Source organism: Solea solea, chromosome 10 (genome assembly GCF_958295425.1).
Source record: "Solea solea chromosome 10, fSolSol10.1, whole genome shotgun sequence".
NCBI lineage: Eukaryota > Metazoa > Chordata > Actinopteri > Pleuronectiformes > Soleidae > Solea > Solea solea.
In genome coordinates, this window is record NC_081143.1 from 28,051,361 (window position 1) to 28,078,132 (window position 26,772).

General features: G+C 43.7%; 2 protein-coding genes and 1 long non-coding RNA gene across 3 annotated transcripts; 1 reads left to right on the forward strand and 2 right to left on the reverse strand.

Annotated features, from left to right (window-relative positions):
- Positions 1-802: 802 nt before the first annotated feature.
- LOC131467039 (protein jagged-1b-like) lies at positions 803-15,112 on the reverse strand. Its single transcript, XM_058640730.1, has 26 exons — positions 14,739-15,112; positions 13,262-13,567; positions 12,096-12,153; positions 10,760-11,029; positions 10,571-10,631; positions 9,876-10,006; positions 9,664-9,783; positions 8,873-8,986; positions 8,679-8,792; positions 8,217-8,333; positions 7,531-7,577; positions 7,003-7,176; positions 6,649-6,799; positions 5,949-6,113; positions 5,716-5,829; positions 5,524-5,637; positions 4,959-5,072; positions 4,770-4,886; positions 4,002-4,029; positions 3,819-3,904; positions 3,326-3,439; positions 3,122-3,231; positions 2,741-2,971; positions 2,292-2,423; positions 2,053-2,212; positions 803-1,579 (listed from the first exon to the last, which is right to left on the reverse strand). Exons 1-26 carry the CDS (start codon positions 14,802-14,804, stop codon positions 1,053-1,055), a joined length of 3,741 nt encoding a protein of 1,246 aa, XP_058496713.1. The 5' UTR covers positions 14,805-15,112; the 3' UTR covers positions 803-1,052.
- A 1,258-nt stretch (positions 15,113-16,370) lies between these two features.
- On the forward strand, positions 16,371-18,155 carry LOC131467126 (uncharacterized). The gene is made up of 3 exons (XR_009241474.1): positions 16,371-16,644; positions 16,804-17,479; positions 17,643-18,155. It is a non-coding gene; the product is annotated as an uncharacterized LOC131467126 (long non-coding RNA).
- A 4,225-nt stretch (positions 18,156-22,380) lies between these two features.
- On the reverse strand, positions 22,381-26,285 carry rrp36 (ribosomal RNA processing 36). The gene is made up of 8 exons (XM_058640821.1): positions 26,135-26,285; positions 24,597-24,967; positions 23,956-24,091; positions 23,800-23,866; positions 23,561-23,665; positions 23,387-23,464; positions 22,991-23,108; positions 22,381-22,891 (listed from the first exon to the last, which is right to left on the reverse strand). Exons 2-8 carry the CDS (start codon positions 24,946-24,948, stop codon positions 22,749-22,751), a joined length of 999 nt encoding a protein of 332 aa, XP_058496804.1. The 5' UTR covers positions 24,949-24,967; positions 26,135-26,285; the 3' UTR covers positions 22,381-22,748.
- Positions 26,286-26,772: the final 487 nt, after the last annotated feature.

The window sequence follows — 26,772 nt, forward strand, 5'->3', positions numbered from 1 at the left end:
GAAGTGACGTAATAGATAGGCCAGCTCTCAGATACACAGCTCCCCCTCTGGCACGGTGGATGCTCTGCATCTCAGCAGCTACAACGAGACTAGTTCTTCTTCTTCTGCGGTTGAATGTACGCAACCGGATGTGCCCGGACTAGTGCCTGCACCGGGAGGCGCTACGGTGGTGAGGATTTCTGATGACGACATCAAATTAAGGAAGTGTCGATCCGCTTCGCAGAGCCCAGGAAAACAATACAACACTATTTTCTCAGCAGTGGCTGAACTGTTTGTTCTGAAACGTTAGGGTTTCATAAACGAGGTAATGACGCAGATACACACACAAACGCAGCGTTAATTGGAGCTTCCGGTCTATGTCACCTTCAAAAGAGTGTAATGACGTTTTTCCATCAGTGATAGAAGCTGACGAGGTTCAGCTGCGCCGATACTAAACTGTGATGTCATCAGCCTGAAGGTCGTCGTCACTGAAGAGTCAAAGTTAAAAGACTTAAACATCTACTTAAAATTCCTAATTGTAATAAAGTAGATTGTCATGTAACGTCTTCATCGACTAAACAAACAAACCAGATTTAGCTGAAAAACAAATACAAACAATTTTATTTTTCAACGACTAAAATCACTGCCTCATGTTTGCGACAACAGTCACGTGACGGAGTGAACGGTTTTTTACAGCGAACAAAAAAATACAAAATGTTACAAAACAACACGTTGTTTGCTGCCATTTTGTTTTATATAAAAAGATCAAATCTGACTCCGGGGTTTTTCCGTTGCCGTACGAACAAAACTGCGTCACAACTGATGAAAAATGTATAAAACATTTAATGGAGGCACAAAAATACAAATGTATATAAAAAAGTAACCGTTTAACAGCGAACTCATAAATTAAAGAGGAAAATGTTAAGTTAATAAATCAAATATACACAATTCTGTACAGAGACACTTCAGTCAGTAGTCACTGTGCTGTGAGCTGTGAGCGCCCCCTGCTGCTGAGAACACAGTGAACACAGAGTGTAAAGTCACTCACTCTCTCACACCAAAGTCCCGGTCACTTAGACGATAAACTCCGCCCTGTTTACAGACCGCAGTTGTCTGTTGTCCTGTTTGTCCGTCCAGTGACGATGATGTCGTTCCTCAAAGTTTACCAGTGAATACGCCAGCGGTTCCCGTGACGACCGCGCCTTCTGCAGCCGCTTGTCCACCTCGTCCTCGCCTGATTGGCTGCCACCGTCAGACTTCCTGACCGTGGCGATGATGGCGTTCTTGTCCTCGTGGAGGCGGCGTTGATGATGATGATGATGATGATGATGATGATGACGGAGGTGGAAAAGCTTCTGCTGCTGGTGGTTCGCTTGGTTTTTCTCGACGAGGTTCTTGATGTGGTTGAGCTGTTCGGGGGCGGAGCTAACACTGCTGTGCAGAGCGTTGTTGTCGTCCGTCAAAGACGTCGAGGTCTGCGCGCTGGTGCCCGTGTGAGCGCTCGACTTCCTGTGTCTCTTCAAGCACCAGCGCGACATCAGCGCGACCGCCAACGCCCACACGACGATCACCATGGAGACGAGCAGAGGAACCAGGAAGTCTGATGGAGAGAGAGACGCCGAGGTCAGACAACACACTTTATACAACCTTCAATCTCCGTTTCATGTTGCCTTCCATTTACATCGGAAGTCGGAAACTGGGAGTGTCGTCAAGCCGAAGTTCACGCACGCAAACGGCGAAAGCAACAACAGGACATGTGCGATCTTTTACAGTCATTTCACATCCGAAAAAGATCTTAACATTCACTCATGTTTGCAAACTTTTCTGCGTCACAAGAATGTTAAAAAAAACAAAAACTGTAATGAAATACAAACACGTTACTGACGTCACAAAAACCTATCGGTTGTAGCTACTATTGCTATAGTATTGCATTCCAAAGTCGGAGCTGAGGTTCATCTGGTTCCAGAGAGAAATCGGACAAAAACACAGTTTCAGTTTCAGTTCACGATCGTCAAAAATATTCTGACGTTAAAATCTTTGGCAGGCTCTGGACCTGTTTCCTCAGCGACTCACCTTTAGGGTTCTGGTCGTTCTGGTCTTGTCTTCTCTGGACACGGACCTCTGTGATGGCGCTGATGATGGTGCCGTTACTGCGCCTTCTGCTGACTACATCCACAATCCTGTCCGTGACCTCCATGACAGAGGTCCGACCTTGCGCCTGCTCGTCCGTCGTCTGAAACATTCAGCAGAAGCACGGTGGTTACGGTCAGAGTCGACCTCCGTACGGAACAATCTGAAGATCGCAGACTTACGATAGCGATGTGGATCTCGTTGCTAGCGCTGAGTGACGGCTCGCAGGTCACAGAAAGGGAGGAGCCTGATGTCAGGTTCTGGAGGACGTACAGAGTCCTGAGCTCACGACAAACCTGCTCCACCATCACGCCCTGAAGACCAGGTTTTTATACATTCATTCTCAGGCTTGAACAAGATAAGTTTGGGAGATCCTGGAAAACCTGGATAAACTTTATCTTTAACTACTTTAAGGCAAGATACTGGGTTATGTGGTTTTTGACTCCTCATCTGGTTCAGTTTTTGTTGTTCTTTGTTTTCAGCAAATATAGAGTTATACATGTACGTATGCAAACCACAAAAATGTAACTGATATCATTTCTTGTTTGGAAGTCATTGCAAATAAAAATGGAAATTCTGAGAAAAAAAAAATCAGTTTTTCTCTGAGAGCGAGAAGAAAACACACACTGACCTTTGCCATGACGTCCTTGTTGAAGGTGAAGGTGACGTTGGCACAGCCGCTCTCTGGGTGACACCTGGTTGTAGGCGGGGCCCGGTGGGCGGGGCTCCAGCACTCCCCCTGACTGAGGCAGGGTTTGACGAAGCAGCGTTCGTCCTGGACGGCGACGCAGGTCTGACCGGGTGGACAACCTGAGCGGCGAGTCTGAGCGGGGAGGCTGCAGAGTTTAGGTCCACACCGAAGCTAACGGAGACAAATGTTGGACAAGTGTCCGGGTTAGCTCTCCACTCAAACCTCGTTGACAGAACTTCGTACATTAACGACTTTTTTGTCACAGATTTGCTCTAAGTTACCGAACTCGACAGTGAGACTTCTGATAAAGTCTGGTTCTACCTTGGTGCAGGCGACTCGTCCGCCATGGCAGCGGCAGCTGTTACAGTCCTCGTCCCACCGGTGTCCGTCCACAACCACCTGACCTTTGACCCGACACGTCCCCCCTGCAGCTGCAGCACAAAGAGAAAAAAGAGAAAACACCGACGTCACTCACCGACAGATCACAGAACGAGACTCTGACCTGTGTCGAGACGAGGTTTTTACCTCGGTCACAGCGAGGCCCGGCGCCCCCTGGTGGACAGACGCAGTAGTAACCGTTAATCTCGTCCACGCAGGTCGAGCCGACGCCACACGGCGACGACTGACACTCATTAACGTCTGAAAGAGAAAGTGATTGATAAAAACTCGATTAAAAAACACTCATTATCGCGATAACAGCAAAGGGAGAAAATCATTTATTGCAAAAATGACTTCAAACTCGTCAGTACACAGTCCTGGTGATTTATTCGAAGATGCCACAAGGGGGAGCTGTAGATTTCTGATCACATGATTAATAACAATCTTCTATCAGTTTCTTACGTTCATAAACAAATATGTTACGATTACACTAAAAATCTGCGCTCGCCAAAATAAAACATCAACGCTTTTATTTGTAATAAATTTGACTGATGGTTTCTTATATAGAGTTTTAATGACCCGCCCACTTTTATTCTCCCTCCCCATTCATTTAAATAGAGTGAAGACAAAAAACTCTCACTGATTCTGCAGTCGGCTCCAGCAAAACCTGCGGCACATTCACACCGATACCAGTTCTCTCCGTCCACACAGCGTCCTCCGTTATAACTGCAGGAGACACATGAGACACAGGAGACACAGGAGTTAGAGACAAAACACCTAACTGTCCCTTTAAATCTGTGTGTGTATGTGTGTGTGTCCTCACCATGGATGACGACTGCAGTCGTTGCTATCTGTGAAATAAAGAAAACAGAGTGTTATGCTAGTTCAGGGGTTCTCAAACAGTGAGTCGGGACCCACAGATGGGTCACGGGAGATTTTTGTATAAAATTAAGTTTTAAAATAAAGTTTTCATTAAAAACCACTGGAAATTATTTGTTTACCAATTAAAAAAAATATATTCACAGATTACGGCTTTAACATAATCCAAGATTTTACAGACATCAGACACAGATTTCCTGAGAACACACAAGACAATCCAGTCCAGTCCAGTCCAGACCAGGACCAGACCATTTCAGGTATTTGGGATCTCACAGAATCTTGCGTGATTTAACGTGACTTCAGAACATAAACAGACGTTATTTAACAGTTATATTCATATTTGATGACGTCATGGCTGAGAAGACAAAGTCCACTCGTCTTGTGTGAGATCCCGGTCGACTCGCTGTCATTGATATTGCGGGGATTTTTGGTCACGCCCACAAAAATCCCTGTTCAAGTCTCAAAAGGGTGTCTGTTAATCCCTCACACAACAGGATAATCTGGTTAAAATCTGACAGAGAGTCAGATCTGGACGGAAATCTGGTCAGTTATGTTTTAGTGTGGGGGTGGGGCTTAAGTTGCTTTGGAAACGCTGCACTAGAGGGCACTGTGGTGTGTTTGTTATGTTTCATGGAGGATCAGTCCTGACGATCCATGTATGTTATGTTTACGTTGTGTGTACATTAGTGTGTGGTGTCGTGCAGTGACTTACTGTGGCTGCAGGTGGCGCCCTCCCAGCCGTCCTTACACACGCAGCTGAAGGAGTTTCCCTCTGCGACGCAGGTCCCTCCGTTCTCGCAGGGACTCGACGAGCAGCTGCTGTTCCTCGCTGCAGAGATGGACGCAACGTTAGCCACAATGCTAACATGCTAACACTTTAAATACACACACAGACTCTCACCAATGCTACAGGTGGCTCCCTCCCAGGCGGCGTCACACGCACACTTGAAGGCGTGGCCTTGGTCATAGCAGGTTCCTCCATTGTTACAGGTCGCCGCGTCGCACTGACTCGCTCCTGTCGCGATGAAAAAAACCCACAACGTTCAGCATGAGACAGGAGTGCAATGCATCCTGGGAAACTTGTGCTGCAATCCGGTTTATTGTTAACAGAAAGCAGACAAAAACCTGTCTACGTACTCGTACTATTAGCTTAATTATAGGCCAACTGTGTTTTGCTAGCAAAAGTAGCAGTGTTCGTATAAGTGGCAGCCATCTTGAATCCTAACTCAAAGTCCAAGTTTTGACTACAAATGGAACGTTCCGGTTATGTTAGCCTAGCTTAACATTAAGACAGGACACGTTTGTCATCTTAACACCAAATTCAAACTAAACAGTGTCACTAGTTTTGACTAGTTTCGTAATTGTTAGCATTGTTTCCTTAAGTTTCACGACAAACTCGGAAACTCCAAGTTCCGACTACAAATGGAACGCAGTGTTGCAGGTGAGCGTGTGAAAGTTAAACGTACTTGATTGACAGCTCTTTCCCTTCCAGCCATCGCGACATTCGCAGTAGAAGTCGTTCACTAGGTCGTGACACACGCCTCTGTTCTGACAGGGGGCGGAGCCACAGTCATCCACGTCTGCATGGAAAAGAAACAGCATCAACAACGCGTTTCTTGTCGACGACATATTTACACTGCTTAGGACGAAGTACTCACTGTTGTGACAGGTGGCGCCGTCCCAGCCTTCAGCACAGATACACTGATACTGACGCACTCTATCGATGCAGGTGCCTCCGTTCAGACAGGGGGCGCTCTCACAGTCGTTAATGTCTGAGCAAGGAAAGGGAAGGAGAAAATTAAAAATAAATAACTAGAAAATTCTGTGGCGAAATGTATGACGACACTGAGGCTCCAAAGTTTCCCATTCATGTGTATGTGGACATTCTCACTCTGGTGACAGTTTGCTCCTGTGAAGCCGTCCTCACACTCGCAGCTGAACTGTCCCCCAGTGCCGCTGCGGCACCATCCATGTGGGCCGCACACGTTAGACGAAACCAAGCGCACCCCGCTGGACGTGCTGTTAGACGCAACCGCGATGGTGCAGCTGTCAATCACTGAGAAAGAGGAGGAGAAAACATTTATGTCTACGCAGTAAAAATGAAGCTAGAAGTTTAGCTAACTGTAGCTAAATAGTTAGCTTAGCAAAAAGGGCGGGAAAAGCTGAGGTATAACAGCGAGGTATGTCACTTTTTCACTGATGCTAGGTTAAAGGACTATGGTTAAAGTTAGTAGTGATGGGTGATGCTAATACTAACTAGATGCGGAGGAGGACAAGGAAAGGAAAAATAGGCTAATGCTACTTAGCATAGTTGCCGCCTGTCTCCTCAAATGAATAATATAAGTAAACAGCGATGGGATTTTATCGTGAGATTACGTTAGAATTATAATTTTTTGGTTCTTTTTCACATAATCATTGTCAGAAATCGTGACAAAAAGCTGCAAACTTTCCTTTCATTACACGATAAAAACAAATGCTTTAAAGGCGTCAGACAGGACTTTAGATCATCGCAGAGTGGACGTGAGTTATGGCAGAGAGGAAGCAAAGAGGACGCAGAGTAGACACAGAGTAGACACAGAGAGGACACTAACCTTTGCAGGACGCAGTGAGACAGTGGTCCTTCAGCCTGGAACAGTTCCTGCCGTCGTAATCTTCACCACATTCACAAACGTAGTCGCTCGCCAAGTTGAAGCACCTTCCGCCATTTTGACACGGAGCGTCGACGCAGAAGTCGATGTCCAACTGTGGACAGAGAGACAGACAGAGAGACGTGTGATGATCACATGAATGTGATGAACACATGAGTCTGATGATCACATGTTTTCTCAAACCTGGAACTGATGATCATTTTGACGATTACATAGAAAAACACTTTAGTTTTAAAGACGTCGTTTATGAATCATTACTGTTTTAAAAAAAGTGGGCGTGTCTAAGCGTGCAGTCACCTGACAGTGACTCCCGGAGACACCAGGAGGACAAACACAGTGGAAGCCGTTGACTCGGTCCTGACAGCGGCCGCCATTGAGACAAGGTCCACTGTCACACTCATCCACGTCCTTCTCACAGTGTTCACCGCTGAACCCCGACGCGCACACACACCTGTAACCGTTCAGCAGGTCCTGGAGGAGACAGAGGTCAAAGGTCAAAGACAGAGGTCACAGAGACAGAGGTCAAAAGACAAAAAGAGAGGTCAGAGAGACAGAGGTCAAAGACACAGAGGTCACAGAGACAGAGGTCAAAGAGACAGAGGTCAGAGAGACAACGGTCAAAGACAGAGGTCAAAGGACAAAGAGAGGTCACACGGACAGAGGTCAAAGAGACAGAGGTCAAACACAGAGGTCAGAGAGACAACGGTCAAAGACAGAGGTCACACAGACGGAGGTCAAAGAGACAGAGGTCGTTGTCATGGCGTTTCTTGTGTGCTCGCCGCTCCACCGCAGGACGAAGAGCGAGGAGAAAACAAACACACTCACCTCACACAGCGCTCCGTTCTCACACTGAGAGCCACAGTCATCGACGTCTGCAGAGAACAAATCACAACAAGTCTAACGTCAAACACTGTCTTCACCTGAACATCTGAGGGTTTCACTGAAAACACGGCTGAACTGAAGTTTGTAAACCACATTTTTACGTCTCACTGTTAAACTGAAGTTTGTAAAGCACTCACTCTCCCACACCAAACCACATAGAGAAAACCAGTGGTTTTAGCTGGCGGGGACACAGGAGCTGCTGGTCCTCTGCTGCCTCGTGTGGTCACTTTGTGTCACTGAGGTCAATTTAAAATGATTATTTAAAAAAGCCGAAGTGACAAAATATACATTTGAACTTAGTGATGGAGGCAGCGGTGGATCAACAACTCCTGTGTGTGTGTGATGTTAAAATCCCTGATTTTCTCTATGAGGTTTGGTGTGTGAGAGTGAGTGTTTTATAAACTTCAGTTTAACAGTGAGACGTGAAAATGTGACGTAGATATCAGAGGCTTTAACTGACGTAGATTTTTATAACGCACGTCCTTCAGCGAGTGTGTGAAGGTGCTTCTCAGCAGCAGGGGGCGCTCACAGCACAGTCAGCACTGCTTCACAACCTCACTTCAAAAAACTGAAATCTCTGATACAAAGCGTCTGCTCCGTGTCATCAGATAAAAGCTTCTGTGACTCACTCGTGTCGCAGTTCGGACCCGTCCACCCAGGCAGGCACTCGCAGAAGTATCCGCCAATCAGATTCCGGCAGGATTTGGCGTTGACACAGGGGTCGCCGTCCTCACACTCGTCGGCATCTGAGGACGAGGAAGAGAGTTGATGCACGGCCGGCGTCAATCACCACACACGGACAATGACATGAGAGGAATCAAACACTTCATGTTTAAATCGTCCAAACTTAAAGCTTGGATAAGTAAGTGCTAGCTAAAAGCTAGCATTAGCAGGCCCCATCCCTTCCTGCTGGCACTCTGGTCAAAGCTCCGCCCTTAAAACACTGAAAGTCATGTGTTTTTTTGTCACATGTTTTTATGACAAACTTAACGCGTGTCGAGTAGAGACATTAGGCTCCACCCACCTCTGTTTATGAATGTAACTTTGATCGCTCACACACCAAAAATGTAAATCACTTCAAATGGACTGACCAATGAGACAGGTCTTCCCGGTCCACTGAGGGGGACAGACACACGTGAAGCCGTTGACCAGGTCCTGACACGTCCCTCCATGACTGCAGGGACTCAGCAGACACTCGTCCACATCTGAGACACAAACATCAACGTCCACGGTCAACACAACACTAACATGGAGGAGGAGGAGGAGGAGAAGAAGAAGAACTTACTGATGGAGCAGGAGGGTCCGGTCCAGTCGGGACCACAGAGACACTCAAAACCCTGACCGGTCTCAACACAGCTGCCTCCGTTCATACAGGGGTGAGACACACAGACGTGGTCTGCTGTGGAGACACACACACACACACACACACGTAACAATACAGTAACCATGGTAACAAGTGTGTCTCATGGATCTGAGCACCAGCCTGAACATCTATGTCAGTTTAAGTCTGCGATGTTTTAAGAATGCGTTCACGTCTTTATCTCAGTGTGAAACTGACGTTTGTAAAGCACTCACTCTCCCACACCAAAGGCCAGAGAGAAAATCAGTGATTTTAACATCACACACTCACACACACACACATACCCCTCCCTGACCTCTGACCTCTGGTTTCCACTGCTCCTCACTGACAGACAATGCTGGGTTTTTTCCACAGCTGCTTGATGATTTATGAGATGTTTTTACTGCAGAGTAAAAACATCTCATAAATCATCGTAACATTTATATTATTATTACTTTTACGTGACAATAAAACTGTGAAAGGATTAAAAACATCGTCTTCTTCGTCGCCACCTTTGCCTCATTTGAATGATTAATAAAGTCACTAAGTTTTAAAAAATTAGGTTTCAGATCATTTCAAATTCAGAAAACAGTGATTTCGTGTGAAATCTCCATCATTTCATTGGGTTTCAACCTCAGTGTGACATTTATTTTATTATTTCTGGTTCCTGAGCTTCTTATTTCATGTTTAAATGTGCCTCCTCCTCCTCCTCCTCCTCCTGCTCCTCCTCCTCTCACCTCTCTGACAGTTGACACCAGAGAAGCCCTCCTGACAGGAGCACTGGTATTTGTCTGGCCCTGTGTTGCTGCAGGTGCCTCCGTTCAAACATGGATGCCGCGTCAGACACATGTTCAGATCTGAGGGACGAGAGAACGAGGGCTAGTTAGAGCGGTGTGTGTGTGTGTGTGTGTGTGTGTGTGTGTGCGTGTGTGCGTGTGTGTGTGTGTACCTTTGTCACAGAGTTGTCCTCCATAGTTAGTGTCACACAGACACTGCCACGGCTCCACACAGCTGCCGTGAACACAGCCTGGATGAGGAATACACTGATCACAGTATTCACCCTGCCATCCATACAGACACCTGACACACACACACACACACACACACACAACACATTAACAACACATTAACAACACGATCACGTCTTTATCTCACTGTCAGACAGACTTTTATAAACCACTCACTCTGCCACACCAAACCTCATAGAGAAAATCAGTGATTTTATCTGACGGGAACACAGGAGCTGCTGGTCCTCTGCTGCCTCGTGTGGTCACTTTATGTCACTGCGTTTAGTCTAAATTAAATATTTTAAAAGCCAGATTTTACAAAATAAGACATTTGAACTAAGTGATGGAGGCAGCGGTGGATCAACAACTCCAGTGTGCTGTGATGTTAAATCACTGATTTTCTCTATGGGGTTTGGTGTGGGAGAGTGAGTGGTTTATAAAAGTCCGTCTAACAGTGAGATAAAGACGTGATCATGTGACATAGATATCATAGAAACTTAAACTGATGTAGATTTTATAACACTCTATGGCGGTACACGTAGCGGTACACTGCCCCCTACTGTCATCTGTGGACCTTTTTTTTTACTGATATATATTATGGGATGTCAGTAAAAAGTCCAGTATCGTTGTTTCTCACCTGCACTCTCCAGGTGTTTTACAGGAGCCATGATGTTTACTGCAGCCCTGTCTGCAGAGGGCTACACACACACACACACACATTACTTGTCATTTAGCAACTTTACAATAAGTGCATTTTAACACAGACACACAGAGACACAGACACAGACACAGACAGACAGAGACACAGACAGACAGGAGGACTGACCAGTGTTGCAGTCTGGTCCGGTCCAGCCGTCCAAACACGTCTTGTTGCCGTTGTGGTCACACTCATAGTGTCCGAAGAAGTCGTCGCGCGGTCGGCAGAACTTGTTGCAGCTGAAGCTGAAGTAGTGCTCGTCACAGGTGAGACGCACCTGCACGTGGAACTGAGACACTGCACCGTTGTGTCTCAGGTTCTGCCACTGACGACTGGGGTTGATCATCCCCGAGTGCACGGCCTTGTCAATCACAGCAGAACCAGAACCAGGACCAGAACCTGAGGACACAAGCGTTTTCACATCAGTCTGAGAGAAGACAGGGTTATTTTTAAAGTTGTCAGCCTCAGTGACAACATGAATAACTGATTTTAACCTCTTAACAAAAGAAAAGTTTCTGTGATATCTGCGTCACATGATCACGTCTTTATCTCACCGTAAACCACTCACTCTCCCACACCAAAGCTCATAGAGAAAGTCTGTGTTCTAAATCTTGACCTGGACCTGATGTGGACCAGGTCCTGACCTGGACCAGGTCCTAACGTGGTCCTGTGAGTGTTTACACAGTGATGGAGGAGGAGAAAGTGTTAAAGTGACACAGAGGTAAAAACAGAAAGTTCTGGATCTGTTTGAACATTTGAACAAATATCAAATCTGACACTGACTCGCTGAATTCACGCTGCAGCGCCCCCTGTGTCACTCTGCTGTACTGCACTGTTCACACTTTCATTATTAACATGGATTTGTTAAAATCTCACACAGATTCAGACGACGCTTCTCTGCCACCACCACAGTGCTCAGATAACTCCGCCCCCCCTCACAACCCCGCCCCCACTGACCCCACACTGAAAACCCACCTGCGCCGGCATCAGTGGACTTTACACCAGGACTATAATGGTTCACTGCTGGACGTCAAATACAGCACTGACACACACACGCACGCACGCACACGCACACACACATGCACACGCACACGCACGCACACGCACACATACACAGCAGATTTCTGAATGAGGTTCACACATGACATGTAAACACCTCTGTGTGTGTGTGTGTATGTCTGTGAGTGTGTGTCTGTGTGTGTGTGTCTGTGCGTTCTTCATATTTAAATCAATAACATTTTTTCTTCTTTGCTTTCTGTTTGTATTTTTGTTTCAACTCTGTAATTATTCTTTTCTTTTATCATATTGTAAACCAGTGGCTCCCAAAATTGTGGGTCGGGGCCCACAGGTGGGTCACAGGAGGGGTTTTTGGGTCCCAAAACAAATCAACCTTTTTATTTCAGATTTGTGTGAATTTGTTTTAAATAATAATGAAGATGATAAAGATGATGAAGATGAAACTCACTGGCTGAAGACGAGTCGTTGTTAAAGTCCAAGGCTTCGATGATCAGTGTGTATGATCTCTGCAAACACACAGAACAATAATAAATAATAATTTACTGCTTTTTATGATTAAATGACTTTCAGTTTTATCATCTTCTTAAATGTGATTATTTTCTTAAGTTTCTTTGCTCCATAAAAACAAACAAATCATTTTATTTTGAGAACATCATTATTTCCAGAGTTTGATTCATATTTTTAACGATTCAGCGATTAGTAAAGAGAATAATAATCATAAAATAATCTTCTTTCAAACCCTGACTGAAGAAGGAGGTGGAACAGGAGGAGAAGCGGGTGGTCCAGGAGGTGAAGGAGGTGCAGCTCGTATTCTGGCGTTGGCGTGAGCTTTGTTTGTGGAGCGTCAGAGATCACAGAGGCAGAACCGTGTCTGACCTCTGACCTTTAGCCATCTCTGACTCTCTTCAACACTTTAATAAAAGAAAAACTGCTGAGTCATGGTCGCTGGCTGCTCGTCATCTTCAGCGTTCACACAGATGTTTATCTCCACGCCACTGAAGCACAACTGAGACAACACTGTGGCTAACGTTAGCAGTGCTAACATTAGCGGTGCTCACCAGCGGCCATTTTCCTCCTGAATGTTACCGTGCGTTCCTGTTGCCTCTGTGACGTCACATCTCAGTGAAGTTAAGTTAAGTTAAGTTAAGTTAAGTGCGTTCCTGTTCCCCTTAGTTGTGAATGTTAGCATTGTAACTATGTTTGCTAGCTTAATAAGCTAATGTAATCAATTTAATGTCAAACACAAATGTTTATAAAAACAGACGCAGAAAAGTAAAGCCTCGGAATCTACGATGAAAGCAGCAGTTAGCCACCAGGGGGCGACTCTGCTGGCTGTTTGTTTGTTTGTGTCTTTTATACGTCATACTGCCCCCTACTGGTGTCTGTGGAGATGTCACCACACTGTTTTTGGAAACGGACGGTTTTTGACGTTAACTTCATGTTATCAATTTTATTTTTAAAAAGTTAAAAGTTCCATTATTTAATAAAAACATTACAAGAATCACGTTAATAAAAACAATACGTGACAAAAGTTTATCATTTTTATAATGTTATGTGAGGAACACTCGCCTCCTGGTGGACATTCAGGAGAATACAGAGGATTCAAACACTCACCGGCCACGCGAAGCTGAACGGGACCAGAATCCGGGCGTCATCACTTCTGGAGTTCGGGAACGAAAAGCTATTCCCTCCGAGCACGGGCGTGGATGCGGAGCCAAAGCTGCAGGGCCCGGTCGGGTTCACCTTCAGCTGGTACTCCTTCAAACACGCCCGGAAGTAGGTGTCACATTCGTCCGCCTTGTTGCACCGCTGATCCCCCGCGTACTGCAGCGTGTCGCAGCAGGCGCCGCTCTGCAGGCGTCCGTTAAAGTTTTGCATCGACAGGATCTGGATCTCAAAGTTTCCCGAGGCCGAAGACACCTGCAGAGGAGGAGAGGACAGGTGGGTCAATAGAACCAGGTTCAACAGGATCCTCAACCCTCAAGGGTCCTGATGACCAGATCCTGACTCTGTTAGATTCTCTCTGGTCTTAAAAATGATTTATGTTCAGCAGGTTTATGAAGATTCCTGTGACGACCTCTGCTCTGCACATGTGCACATAGTCAGAGGTGAGGTCTACGATGTCTTCAGAACACGATCACGTCTGTATCTCACTGTTAGACAGACTTTTCCAACAGGAAACTGAAGTTTGTAAACCACTCACTCTCCCACACCAAACCTCATAGAGAAAACAGTGATTTTAGCTCGTGGGGTCACAGGAGCTTCTGGTCCTCTGCTGTCTCGTGTGGTCACTTTGTGTCACTGAGGTCAATCAAAATGAAGGATTTTAAAAGCCGAATTTTACAAAATAAGACATTTGAACTTAGTGATGGAGGCATCAGTGGATCAACAACTCCTCTGTGCTGGGATATTAAATTCATTTTTTCTCTATGGGCTTTGGTGTGGGAGAGTTACTGGTTTACAAACTTCAGTTTCCTGTTGGAAAAGTCTGTGTAACAGTGAGATAAAGACGTGAACATGTGACGTAGACATCGTAGACTTAAACGTAGATTTTTATCAGTTTAGTATTTTGTTGAGTGGCTGAAATCAGTTTTTTTTATGTTTTTATCAGTATCATATTTGACACTGTGTCAGACTGCAACTGATGGTTATTTTAAATAAAGATTTATCTGTTGATTATTTTCTTGTTTGAAGACAAGGCAAAAAGAAAATGTGATTTGATGAGCATTGATTTTATTAATATGTTTATTTTCTCAATAAAATTATCATTCAAATTTAGCTCAAAGAGGAAAATAAACATCTGATTGAGTTTGATTGATTTCTTTGTTTTTATGGAGCAAAGAACCAGAAAATATTCACATTTAAGAAGCTGAAAAATCACACAAAAAACAAACTCTCAAACTCATAAATCAAGCATCAAAACAGAGATTAATTTAGTCATCGGTTAATCGTTGGTTGTAATAAAAAAAAAAACCTGAAACTTTAATAAATGAATGGACTTGTGTTGTAAATTGATCAGGTTGCTGTGTGTGTGTGTGTGTGTGTGTGTGTGTGTGTGATCACTTATTGATCGATCAGGTGTTGGATGTACCTGCACTCTCAGCAGCAGTAGCAGCAGCAGCTCCAGGAGGAGGACGCGGGTCCAGGTCACGGTCATGCCGGGGGCGCGCTGCTGCCCGGCGGCTCCCACGACTCTCTGATGGTCGCTGCCTCCGGCTGGAACATACACCGACCCGCGGCGTCCTTCTCCGGTCACAAACCTCCACAAAAGTCCCGAAAACAGCGCTCCGTCCTGGCCGCCTCCACCCTCTGTCCTGCCGTACACCTTTGTCTGCGTTTGTCCCGCGTACCTTCACACACAGCGGCCGAGAAACTGCAGCTGGATCCCGGACAGCGGTGTGAGCGCTGCCTGCGGAGGAGGCTGGGTAATATCCACCCCCGCGAGGGAGGGGCGTGCACCGTGTGACCACGCCCACTGGCCGAGGTTTGTTTACACTGAGTTCACAGTGAGGTGCAGAAGTACTTTCACATATGGAGGCAAAAAAAGCCCCAAAACACCGACATGGGAGGAGAAATCATCTTTATACAAACTCACGAAGAAGAAGTTAAAGGTCTAATCATATAAATGCTCTTTTGTGTTGCTGTCACTCTCCCACACCAAAGTCTAGAGAAAATCAGTGATTTTAGCTGGTGGGAACACAGGAGCTGCTGGTCCTCTGCTGCCTCGTGTGGTCACTTTGTGTCACTGAGATCAATCTGAACAAAGGATTTTTAATGTTGAAGTGACAACATAAGACACTGATTTTCTCTATGAGGTTTGGTGTGGGAAAGTGAGTGGTTTACAAACGTCAGTTTAACAGTGAGATAAAGACGTGAACACTTTCTTAAAGATATCACAGACTTAAAGTAACGCACAAACCCAAACCTGTTTGTTGATATTAATGAGCGGCGGTTTGTTTACACTGAGTTCACAGTGAGGTGCAGAAGTAACTTCACTGACATGAGAGGAGTTTAACGCAGGAATGATAAGAAGAAGAAGAAGAAGAAGAAGAAGATCATGTTTACTGTTCTTTAAATGATTTCTTCTCTTCCTGTACGATGGCCTTGAGAGGACTTATTTAAGCTTATCACAAAACACAGCATTTGTGATAAATAAGTAAGTTGTTTGGTAAGTAGGTAGGTTGGTCAGTAGGTAGGCAAATAAGTAGGTAGGTAGGTAAATAAGTAAGTAGGTTGGTCAGTAGGTAGGTAAATAAGTAAGTAGGTAAGTCAGTAGGTTGGTCAGTAGGTACAGTATGTAAATAAGTAGGTAGGTAAATAAGTAAGTAGGTTGGTCAGTAGGTAGTTAAATAAGTAGTTTGGTCAGTAGGTAGGTAAATAAGTAAGTAGGTTGGTCAGTAGGTAGGTAAATAAGTAAGTAGGTAAGTCAGTAGGTTGGTCAGTAGGTACAGTATGTAAATAAGTAGGTAGGTAAATAAGTAAGTAGGTTGGTCAGTAGGTAGTTAAATAAGTAGTTTGGTCATTAGGTAGGTAAATAAGTAAGTAGGTTGGTCAGTAGGTAGGTAGACAGGTATGTAAGTAGGTAATTATTTAAATATAGGTATTTTAAGTATTTAATATATATATGTGCAGAGTTTAATAAATTAGACTATTTACAGTTAAAAGATAAATATATATGGGTTTTTAAGTTCATTACTTTTTATAAAATATCAGTGTACGTGTGTGAACCTAACCTGTTACCTGTCTTTCTGTCAATCATTTCATTTCTGTGTTGTCATTGGTTGTTAGCAATCCAATCAGGGTACATTTATTGTTAAAGGGGCGGGACTAGCGCCGCAGAGTAGTCTGGCGCAGCGGTAATTGGTGACAGAGACGCAGACGTTTTTCGACCAGAGAGCTAAGTCAGAAGCATCGTGGGGTGGGGAGCATTTTTGTTTTATTCGTGGAGACTGACTACTCGTCGGCCTAAAATACACTTTCTGTGTGACCTGCGAGAGGTAAATATGATACGTATGCCGGTATTTTTGTGCTATAGCTAACTGTTATAGTGTTAGTTAGCGAAATGCTAGCTAGCGGTAGCATATAGAGCTAATGCTAATTCAACAAGAGATGTCATGTAATATTGTGGCTCAATTTGGATAATATTCTGTAATTAGACGGACGTGGGAGAAGAAGAGAGGTCGAGACGGGTTTCCAACGGACTGCTGTTTTTATCGTCTTCATTGGACTTTGCTGCTGTGTGTGTGTGAGAACTGTGACTGCCATTGTCATCGCCATTACCATCGCCATGAACCTCATGAGGTGACCATCTTTTTCAACGTAATCCCTACTAATCCATCCCGGGATTCGTGAGTACTAACAAACCATTGCATATGTTTTTTATGGCTGAGTTCGGAGTGAAGTGGCCCTTACAGTTTTAGGCCCCACCGTACCCCAGCATCGATTATCAGGCCTGTGACGGGTTTCAATATTATTCCGTTAGTGTGTGTTATAACTGCAAGGGTGTGTGGGCCACTCACCTGAAGGTCTTGTAGGTCCATCGTTTATTCACACCATCAAAGTTAATGATGTGGTCTGTGATGCTCTCATTGATAGTGGATCTAATGTGACTATTATTTTTAAAAACTGGTATAGCAATTACTAGATGTCCCAATAAAACCCCTCTCTGGTTTTGGACTCTGGGGTCTTGCTGATACAGAGTATCCTTACAAAGGGTATGTTGTTGTTGTAGAGATGGAGTTTGCAGAAGAGATCACTGGTGTGTTGGGACAAGTGGAAGTGCTCGCTCTGATTTGTCCTGAGCAAGGAAACCAACAACAAACCCCTGTGCTGGTAGGAACCAATACATCTCTGTTCCACCGCTTATGGGAGTTGGTGAAGACAAATGGTCTTCTGTGTGTCTCAGATGTTGATGTAGACAGTAACAGTTTCACTGTGCTAGTTCAAAATGAATCAAAAAAGACAACCTTCATTCCAGTGGGAACTGTCATTGCAGAGATGTGTGCTGTGGACACCGTTACCCCAATCCAGCCTTCCGACCTCACAGTTAATACTTTAGATCTAAACCTCTTCAATTTCGGGGATTCCCCCATCCCTGAAGAGTGGAAGAGTCGGCTTCGGTGGAAGTTGGCTGAGAGGCGGAATGTTTTCTCACTGCATGAGTGGGATGTTGGCTTGGCCAAGGGGGTTGAACATCACATACGACTGCATGACAACAGGCCTTTCAGAGAAAGGTCAAGGAGACTAGCTCCTGCAGACATTGATGATGTGAGGCGACATATACAACAACTGCTGGCCGCTGGAATTATCACCGGGTCCCGTAGCCCCTACGCCTCACCAATCGTTGTAGTTCGCAAGAAGAACTGGACTATAAGAATCTGTATCAGCTACAGAACTCTTAACAACCGCACTACATGAGACCTGGGTTACACTACAGTAGGTCGCAAAAACTACTGTTTTAAAGAAAAATGTCTAAATAAAATAATTCCACTGTTTTCATCTTTTCCAACCTAATTTTTCTTATAATTTTTTTTTCATTTCACTGTTTTTTATCCCAAATTCTAGTTTTAATGTTTATATTTCATATTTCACTGTTTTTATGTGTTTATGTTGAAGGAATGGGAATTTTTCTAAAAAGAGCATCAATAAAATACTGTTAAATATGAGGCAGTAGATTTAAACATAGATGATGTAAATCTGGGCTGAAATGTTTGGTGTGGAGGAATGAAAGGAGGAGGAGGAGGAGGAGGGGTGGAAGAACAAAGGTTCCACCTCTTTATTCTCAAATTAGAGCAGCTGGGCTCTTTCCCCTCGAGGACCCCATGAATAGATTATTGGGCTGTTGTCAATGAAAGAGAGAGAGACAAAAACCCCGCCTCCCTCCTCACCCCAAACTCCAGCCCCCCTCCCCCCACTAAAATCTTATCCACACAAACATAACGAAACATCAGAATCTTTTTCTTTGTTTAGTTTTCCATAAACACGACATTGTTTCACCAAATCACTCCAGACACTGCAGTACATGTGCCAGGCCTGTGTGTGTCACTAGCCATATCAAGGTGTTTCACTGATAGACCATGACTCCTCCAGAGAGCTCAATGGCGACACCTGGTGTCCCAGGTGTGCTCCACTTCTACCTCTCCACTTAGACGTCATGTGCTTTCCATTCCAGCTGGAGAGAATACCTCACTATTTGGCAGTCAGTCTATTGGTGGATATGTAGAATAGCTCACTATTTGGCAGTCAGTGTATTGGTGGATATGTAGAATACCTCACTATTTGGCAGTCAGTCTATTGGTGGATATGTAGAATAGCTCACTATTTGGCAGTCAGTCTATTGGTGGATATGTAGAATAGCTCACTATTTGGCAGTCAGTCTATTGGTGGATATGTAGAATAGCTCACTATTTGGCAGTCAGTGTATTGGTGGATATGTAGAATAGCTCACTATTTGGCAGTCAGCAGAGTGAGCAGTGTCAGGTGACGTTAATTATCAGAGGACAAACGCACACATGTGCGCACACACACACACACACACACACACTCACGTGCACACACCCACACCTTCTTGATTCTGAAAGTGAGTGTGTTGGTAAAAATGTTAACTTAATAACTTAGAGATAATCCAGTGTCTGTGTTGCCCTGAGGCTGCGTGTCTTTTTTTCCCAGAGTGCACTGCGTGGTAAGCGGACACTGACCCTCTGTCTGTGCCACCGTCAAAGATCACATGATGTTGTGCTGCGTGGGAAACTGAGCTGCAAACGCAGACACAGAAATAACGCTTAAAAAATGAAGTGGGGCGGAGCCTCAGCTCAAAACAACATAGAGGAAAAAAAGAATCTGGTTAAAGGAACAGTTCATTTTATTTTGAAGAGGGACAAAGTTTTTTTCCAGATTGTTGGTGACAGTGGATCAGTGGTGGAGCAGGTCGTCCACATGTCGACGTGAATCTGCAGCATCGTCTTCTTCTGTTGTTGTTTTTGTTTCCACAACAACAGCAGACACAGACACACGGTTCCCACGGCAACAGAATAGAGACGTTATTGTCTGAAGAGCCTTTACATTATTCATCAGGAGTCTTCATCATCATCTTCATCTTCCTCATTATCTTCATCTTCCGCAGCATCTTCACCTTTATCATCATTATCATCTTCATCATCATCAAGACAAACTGAGACATATTTACTTCAACAATCTGTCTGTCTGTCTGTCTGTCTGTCTGTCTGTCTGTGTTACAGAACCCTCTTAACGCTGTAGTTCCTATGCCAGGCCTGTGTGTGGCGCTGTGTTTCTCTTTGAAAACAGTGAGAAGTGAAGATTCATGAGGAGATCAAACATTCCTGATTGGTGTCACGTTCACATGTGACCACATAAACAGAACCAGAACTTCCCGTGGCCTCCAGAACCAGGACCTCATGAGGACAGGGTCTGGTTCTGCCTGGTTCTTTTCCTTCACCCTGTCACTCTCAGAGACTTCACATGCATGTTGAAAAGGTCAGAGCTTCTCTGGAGACGATGACATCAGCAGACAGGAAGACGACGTCCTTTGACCCACTTTACACTCGGGTTTACCCGGGAGACATCTGGGAGACCGGAGCGTCTGTCCACACGAGAGGACACCGGGGACTCTGAATTTATTCATTTATTTTAAATTTATTCATCTTTTCCTCAGCAGCTTAAAGGGACAGTAGGTGTTTAACGGACTGATGCAGAGCAGACTGTGTGCTGAGAACCAGCCAAAGAAACCCAGAACCATCCCTTTAAGGGCGGATGAGCAGGTTATTGATTATTTTCAAAGGTCAAAGGTCACAGACCTGAAACCTGATCCTCACTCTTTCATCTCATGAAAAAAATACTTTCATGAGGTTTTCTTTCGACCACAGATCGTCTTTATTTTTAAATAAAGACTCTGACTTAAAAATCTACATCACTTTAAGTTAGTTAGTTAGTGACTTGTTTACTAGTTAGTTACTTAGTTGTGAGGTTAGTTGGTCGGCTTCTGCTGCTGCTTCTCAAACACTGACGTGTTGAAGGAGTCGCTGCCTTCTCTCCGCATTGTTCCTCCTCTTTTTCTTCTAGTCAAAGGAAACAGTCACTAAAGTCTCATTTGTTGCCTCTTTGTCGGCGGTGGGCGTGGCTAAGGGGATTATGGGAGTTTAATTGAGTGTGCTAATGGACGGCACGGTGAATGTGTGTGAAAGAGGCAGAGGGCGCAGATGTGCAGCTGTCAAACCTCTGGCTCTTTTCTCCCGTTCTTCATCACACTCAATTATCTCATTCACCGCGTGAGAAGGGGGCGGAGCCGACAGATGGTTGTTCCTTCACCATCCATTCACCGTGAAGATGTGGTGGACTTTAATCAGCTATTCATGACGCACAAGCTCTCAGCACCGACAATGAGCCATGAATGACATGAAAACTGGGGGGGGGCTGGTCCACCTGAGGAGACTCAGAGTCCAGAGCGACGTGACTTCCTGTTTGTGTTGTTTTCTCAATTCACAAAACAATTTAATCATGTGACAGCTTTTTATTAGAGATATTAATATTATTCTGATGAGCAGTCTTCAGGACCTTTTAAATTTATTTTAAAATAATTTTGTCTGGGATTAATAACTGCCATCAATCCCAGATTGTATTTGTATAATCCCAGATTATATTAACAATCCCATTGTATTTATAATCTCAGATTGTACGTAGGCAGATAAAACATCATACATTTATAATGAAGGTCATGTGACCTTTTTAAATCTCAGTCAACACGTCTCAGGTCAATGATAAGAAACTAAAACCTGATTTAATTATTTTTACCTTCTTTTCTTCAAATAAAACTTGATTTTATCAATAAAAAAATGAAAAGAGATGAAGATTTAAATGTTATTTTATTTGTTTGTTTTTTTGCCTTGAATTCATTTGTTGTATTTAAAGATAAAAATAAGATCATTCTTCATTTGTCCCCAGTGAGGACATTTATTGACATAAAATATGAATTAATACTTGAATAAACAGTGACACTAGAATTTATGTAACATTTTATTTTTGTCATTATTTTTTTGAAGTTTCATTATTTAAATTTTTTTTTTCTAATTTGATAAAGTGACAAAGACAGTGTGTGTGTGTGAGTGTGTGAATAGAGTGCATTAGCTCATGAATATAAAGCCCTGTATTATTGCCCCTCTTTTGTTATGCTGTGGGAGTGAATGAATGAATAGATGAATGAATGAATGCCACCTGTCAGAGTGTGTGTTCTCATTACACACTGCTAATCGACTTAAGGGTGAGTGACTGAAAGAGCACACACACACACACAGGAGCTGCTGGTCCTCTGCTGCCTCGTGTGGTCACTTTGTGACACTGAGTTAAGTTTGAATGATGGATTTCAAAAGCCAAATTCACTGAAATAAGACATTTGAACTTAGTGTCAACAACTCCTGTGTGCTGTGATGTTAAAATCACTGATTTTCTCTGAGGTTTGGTGTGTGAGAGTGAGTGGTTTACAAACTTCAGTTTAACCGTGAGATAAAGACGTGATCATGTGACTTAGATATCGTAGAAACTTAAGCTGACGTAGATTTTATTACACAAGTCTAAATAATCACAATCTCACTTCCTCCTACAACCACACCTGGAAGAATATCCTTTATAATTTTTGCTCATTTATAAAAGTTTTTCATGACATTAATCTGATTTATATTAAAAAGAATTGATGGAACAGTTAACAAAATAAAAGCACATACTTCCACTTATACAAGTTTATTAAACAACAACAATAAAGCAGTGTTTGTGTTGCGTTCATGGACGCTCTGGTGTCTGCACAGATGCGGCGCTCCCATTCATGTTTGTCCTGAAGTCCAAATGTCCCAGCGTCACTGAACGCACCACAGAGTTTTTAACTCTTTAATCTTAAAATACTTGGATTCAATAAAAAAAAAATGTTGAGGGAAAATATTTCAACTGTTTCTTTTCATGTCTGAAAATGTGACACACTTCACTTAGCTCCACCTGCAGGTGAATGTGTGTCATTACAGAACCTCACAGAGGTTTGTTTGTCAGAAGTCAGGCTTTTAATTTGTTTGTTTGTTTGTTGGTCAGTGAACACAAAGTCTCATGAAGTCTCGTGGTTGGGTGGCAGCTTCCTGCGATCTTTCCCGGCGTTCCTCTTCCTCTTCTTACTCAGGAACGTCTCCAGTTTCCCGCTCTTTTTCAGATCCTGGTATTTTTCTGCCAACTCAAGTTTCTTCTTATCAGCTGAGGAAAAAAAAAACAAAGAAAAGATTTGTTTGTTTTCTTTGGTTCGTGACATTAATTTGTTTTTAACTTTGAGAATTTAAATCAGAGTCCACTCACATTTCTTGAGGAAGAACGGTCGAGCTCCGTGATTGGCTCGTTCTCTCTGCTGCTTCTTCAGCTGAAGCTCTCGCTCTCTCTGCTGCTCTCGACTTGTCTTCGCTCGCTCCTGGTTCTCCTGCAAAAACAGATAAGAAACTTGTGATTAAACTACGAAGGAGTATTAGGGCCAGCCAAAAAAATAAATAAAAAAATCCGGCTTGACCACGTTTTTGTTTTTTTTTGGCCCTAATACTCAAGATAGTCGTGATTAAAAGAGACGAGAAAGTCGCGACAAGAAACTTGCGATTAAAAAGCCGACACCACAGATTTAGAATGAAGCATTGATAAGGTTTCACGTTGAAGTCATCCCTGCGTTGATGTCGTAATTGCGTGACGTCGTGTTAAAATCCTCACCATCCTCTTCAGGAGAAACTGCAGCTTCTCTTTCTTCTCTCCGCTCGTCTTCGTCTTCTTCAGCTGACGTCGCACTTCCTGTCGACACACGACACCATTTTCATTTAACAACGTTAAAGTCACGCACACACGTTAAACTGGTGCGCGAGACGTGACGTGGCCCCGCCCACTCACCTCTTTCTCTCCGTGTTTGATGTCGTCGATGAATTTGTACGTCTTCTCAAAAATCTCAGGCTTGTATTCTCCCGACAGGTCGTCAAAGCGAGGATCTCTCAATGTCTATACACACACACACACACACACACACACACACACACACACACACACACACACACAGTCGTTAGACACAAGACACACACACACACACACAGAGTCATCATTCGTGATATGACATCAGTGCGTGCGTCACTCACCGGTTTCCTCACAGGAACGACCTGACGTAGAAACGGCGCTGGTTTCTTTGCTGAGATTTCCATTGGTCTGAAAAACACACACAAGATTTAAAAAATAATAAGACGCCGCTCGTCATCGGAGGACGCCCCTCGTCATCGGAGGACGCCGCTGCTCACCTGTTCTTGTTCCGACGTTTCTTCTTGCCCGTCGCCCGTCTCTTGTCGTCGTCGCCATACGCGACCTTATTGTAAACTTTAGTTCCGACTTGTTTCTGCAGCTTCATGATGTCCTCAAAAGACATGGTGGACAGTTCTGTGGGACAGAGACACAGAGCAGTGACTGTGAGCGCCCCCTGCTGCTGAAAACCAGTCTGAGACAAAAGACTAAAATCTCCATCAGTTTAAGTCTCTGCGATATCTACGTCACATGATGAGACTGAAGTTTGTAAACCACTCACTCTCCCACACCAAACCTCAGAGAGAAAATCAGTGATTTAACATCACAGCACACAGGAGTTGTTGATTCTGATTTTATGACTTCAGCATTGACCTCAGTGACGCAAAGTGACCACACGAGGCAGCAGAGGACCAGCAGCTCCTGCATTCCCGCCAGCTGAAATGACTGATTTTCTCTATGGGCTTTGGTGTGGGAGAGTGAGTGGTTTACAAACTTCAGTTTCCTGTTGGAAAGGTCTGTCTAACAGTGAGATAAAGACGTGATCATGTGACGTAGATATCGTAGAGACTTAAACTGACATCTTCCAATCCAGAAATGTATGTAAATCAGATAGAACTTTGATCACAGATTAAAGTTTCACCTTTTTTCAAGTCTTCTCTGGTCTGGATCTCACTGCTGCCCCCTACAGCCTCTAGATCTTCATCACTGTCATCGTCGTCGTCGTCTTCTTCATCGTCGTCGTCGTCATCCTCCTCTAATCCTTCTCCCTCAGCCTCCCCAACTTCTTCTTCTTCCTCCTCCTCTGCACCATCAGGACCTTCCTCCTCCTCTTCTTCCTCCTCTTCTTTGTCTCTGTTGTTATCATCACCTTCCTCGCCCTCTCCTCCTCCTCTTCTCTCTGTGAGCAGAGCAAAGTTCTTCTCCACGTCAGAGTCTTCGTCGCTGCTGCTGCTCATCATCCTCGTCAGCTTTTGCTTCTCTTTCACCTTCATCTTGTTTCTTGTGACTCAGCTGGGAGAAATAAAAAATAACTCAAATCATTTAAACTCTCCTCACCTGTACAGCAGAGCTTCTCAGAGTGTTTACATGTTTATACATATTTAGTTTGTTTCCTGAAATTTATACAATCTGAAATCAGCTGACTATTAGATCATTAATCCATATATGGACGATAAAAGAAGTGAAGTGATTCATATTTGTTATTTACCAAATTTAAGATGAAAACAAAAGTGAAACGACGTTTTCTTGTAAACTGTTGTAGTTCAGCCTCCCACCACCAGCGGCAGCACTGAGCGGCGGAGCGACACAGCAGCGCCATCTTGGATTTGTCGGTGTTTGTAGCAAGTAAGTTAAAATTAAACTGAGCCTTTTTTAACGTGTTTTTTTCATTCAAACGTTGACGAGGATTCAGCCGAACTTTTGCAGAGAAGTTAGTCTTTCACCGTATGGCTTTGTATTTTCACCAAACCTCAGATAAACAACGATACTATCGCTTAACGTCTGAAATCATCGCTTCCGCAGCAACAGGTGCCGCTAACAGCCGAGCAGCTAAACTGCTCATTTGTTTTTATCTGTAAACCAAAACTGTACAATATGATATACGTAGTTATATTGAAATAAAGCAATTTATGGCGTGAATCTGTTATTGCTGGATAACGTTCACAAATATGTAAAACGTCACTGCTTATTTTATTCGCCATCGCCGTAACCTTAGCTCTGTCCAGAACCAAACTCCATGCAAAAACGGAGTATTTTTGAGAAATCCTAGCTTGTTCGCTCTTACTTTTACAAATAAACATATAACTTTATATATCACAAATCTGTAAACGTTACACGTGTGTTCGGTTTATGTTGAATGATGATGTAGATGCATTATCTGTACAATTTCTTCAATTTTTGTGGTTTCGTGGTAGCTACCGTCTTTCTCACGTTGTTTATACGGCCGTATCCGTAAGTAACGTCTTTTTTTCTTCGGATAATAAAACACGAAGACTAACAAAAAAAATAGATATTGTAGAAAAGCAGGCGTTGGTAGATATAGTTTTAATAATGATATAACTTCGCTGAAAAACGAGTGACATCTTAAAATCGTAATTCAGTGACGCAGCAAACAGCGGCCATTTTAACGTTTTTTAACTTCGTCACAGACTCAGTCGTAGAATTAAAGGTTTAATTTACCTGAATATCCAGTTAAAGTTTAAGTCGCGTTTGTGCAGAGCTCCACTATCCACGTGTGTCCATGACTGCAAGCGTCACTGTTAGATAGTAATAAACAAAGCACTTCCTTTTTCAAAATAAATGTATCACTGATTACTATTTTAAGGTATTGCGTGACGTAAAAGAGAAAACGCGCATCACCATATATATAATATTTAGAATGAATAATAATGATGCGTTATTGTTCAGGTTTCATTACATTTTTGTTCAGTTGATATTTTTCTAAAGTTGTATTTTGTTGGGAAAATACTTCCGGCAACAAACCACTTCCTGTCAGGAAGCGGGTGACGTGTTTTGACAGTGCTGCCCTCTGTTGGTGTGACCCAGTCATTACTACAAATGTGTTTCTGTGATTTTGAGTCAGTAACAAAAAATCGAACTGACACCTTCGTGTCAGTAAGATTCATCTGATCCAGGTTCTGGTCTGAAACCCCAGGTCTTAACCTTCAAATACACACACACACACACACACACCAGGATGAACGAGGAGGAGTTTATTCCCGTTGCTAGGAGACACCGCTGAACAGCTGGTCAAGTTAGATCTGTTAAAATGGCACTGTGTGTAAATTGCCCTTCAGAATAAAAGTCTTCTTAAAAAA

Bases quoted from the DNA above. Each gene is read 5' to 3' on its own strand.
- rrp36 (XM_058640821.1), bottom strand. From the start codon at position 24,948: ATGAAGGTGAAAGAGAAGCAAAAGCTGACGAGGATGATGAGCAGCAGC. The intron at 23,465-23,560 runs GTGAGTGGGCGG...GTGTGTCGACAG, and splicing joins TCAAACACGGAGAGAAAGAG to GAAGTGCGACGTCAGCTGAA. The intron at 23,109-23,386 runs GTGAGGATTTTA...CTGTTTTTGCAG, and splicing joins AGTTTCTCCTGAAGAGGATG to GAGAACCAGGAGCGAGCGAA.
- LOC131467039 (XM_058640730.1), bottom strand. From the start codon at position 14,804: ATGACCGTGACCTGGACCCGCGTCCTCCTCCTGGAGCTGCTGCTGCTA. The intron at 9,784-9,875 runs GTACACACACAC...CTCGTCCCTCAG, and splicing joins AGGACAACTCTGTGACAAAG to ATCTGAACATGTGTCTGACG. The intron at 6,114-6,648 runs GTTAGTGTCCTC...CCTCTTTCTCAG, and splicing joins TCTCACTGCGTCCTGCAAAG to TGATTGACAGCTGCACCATC.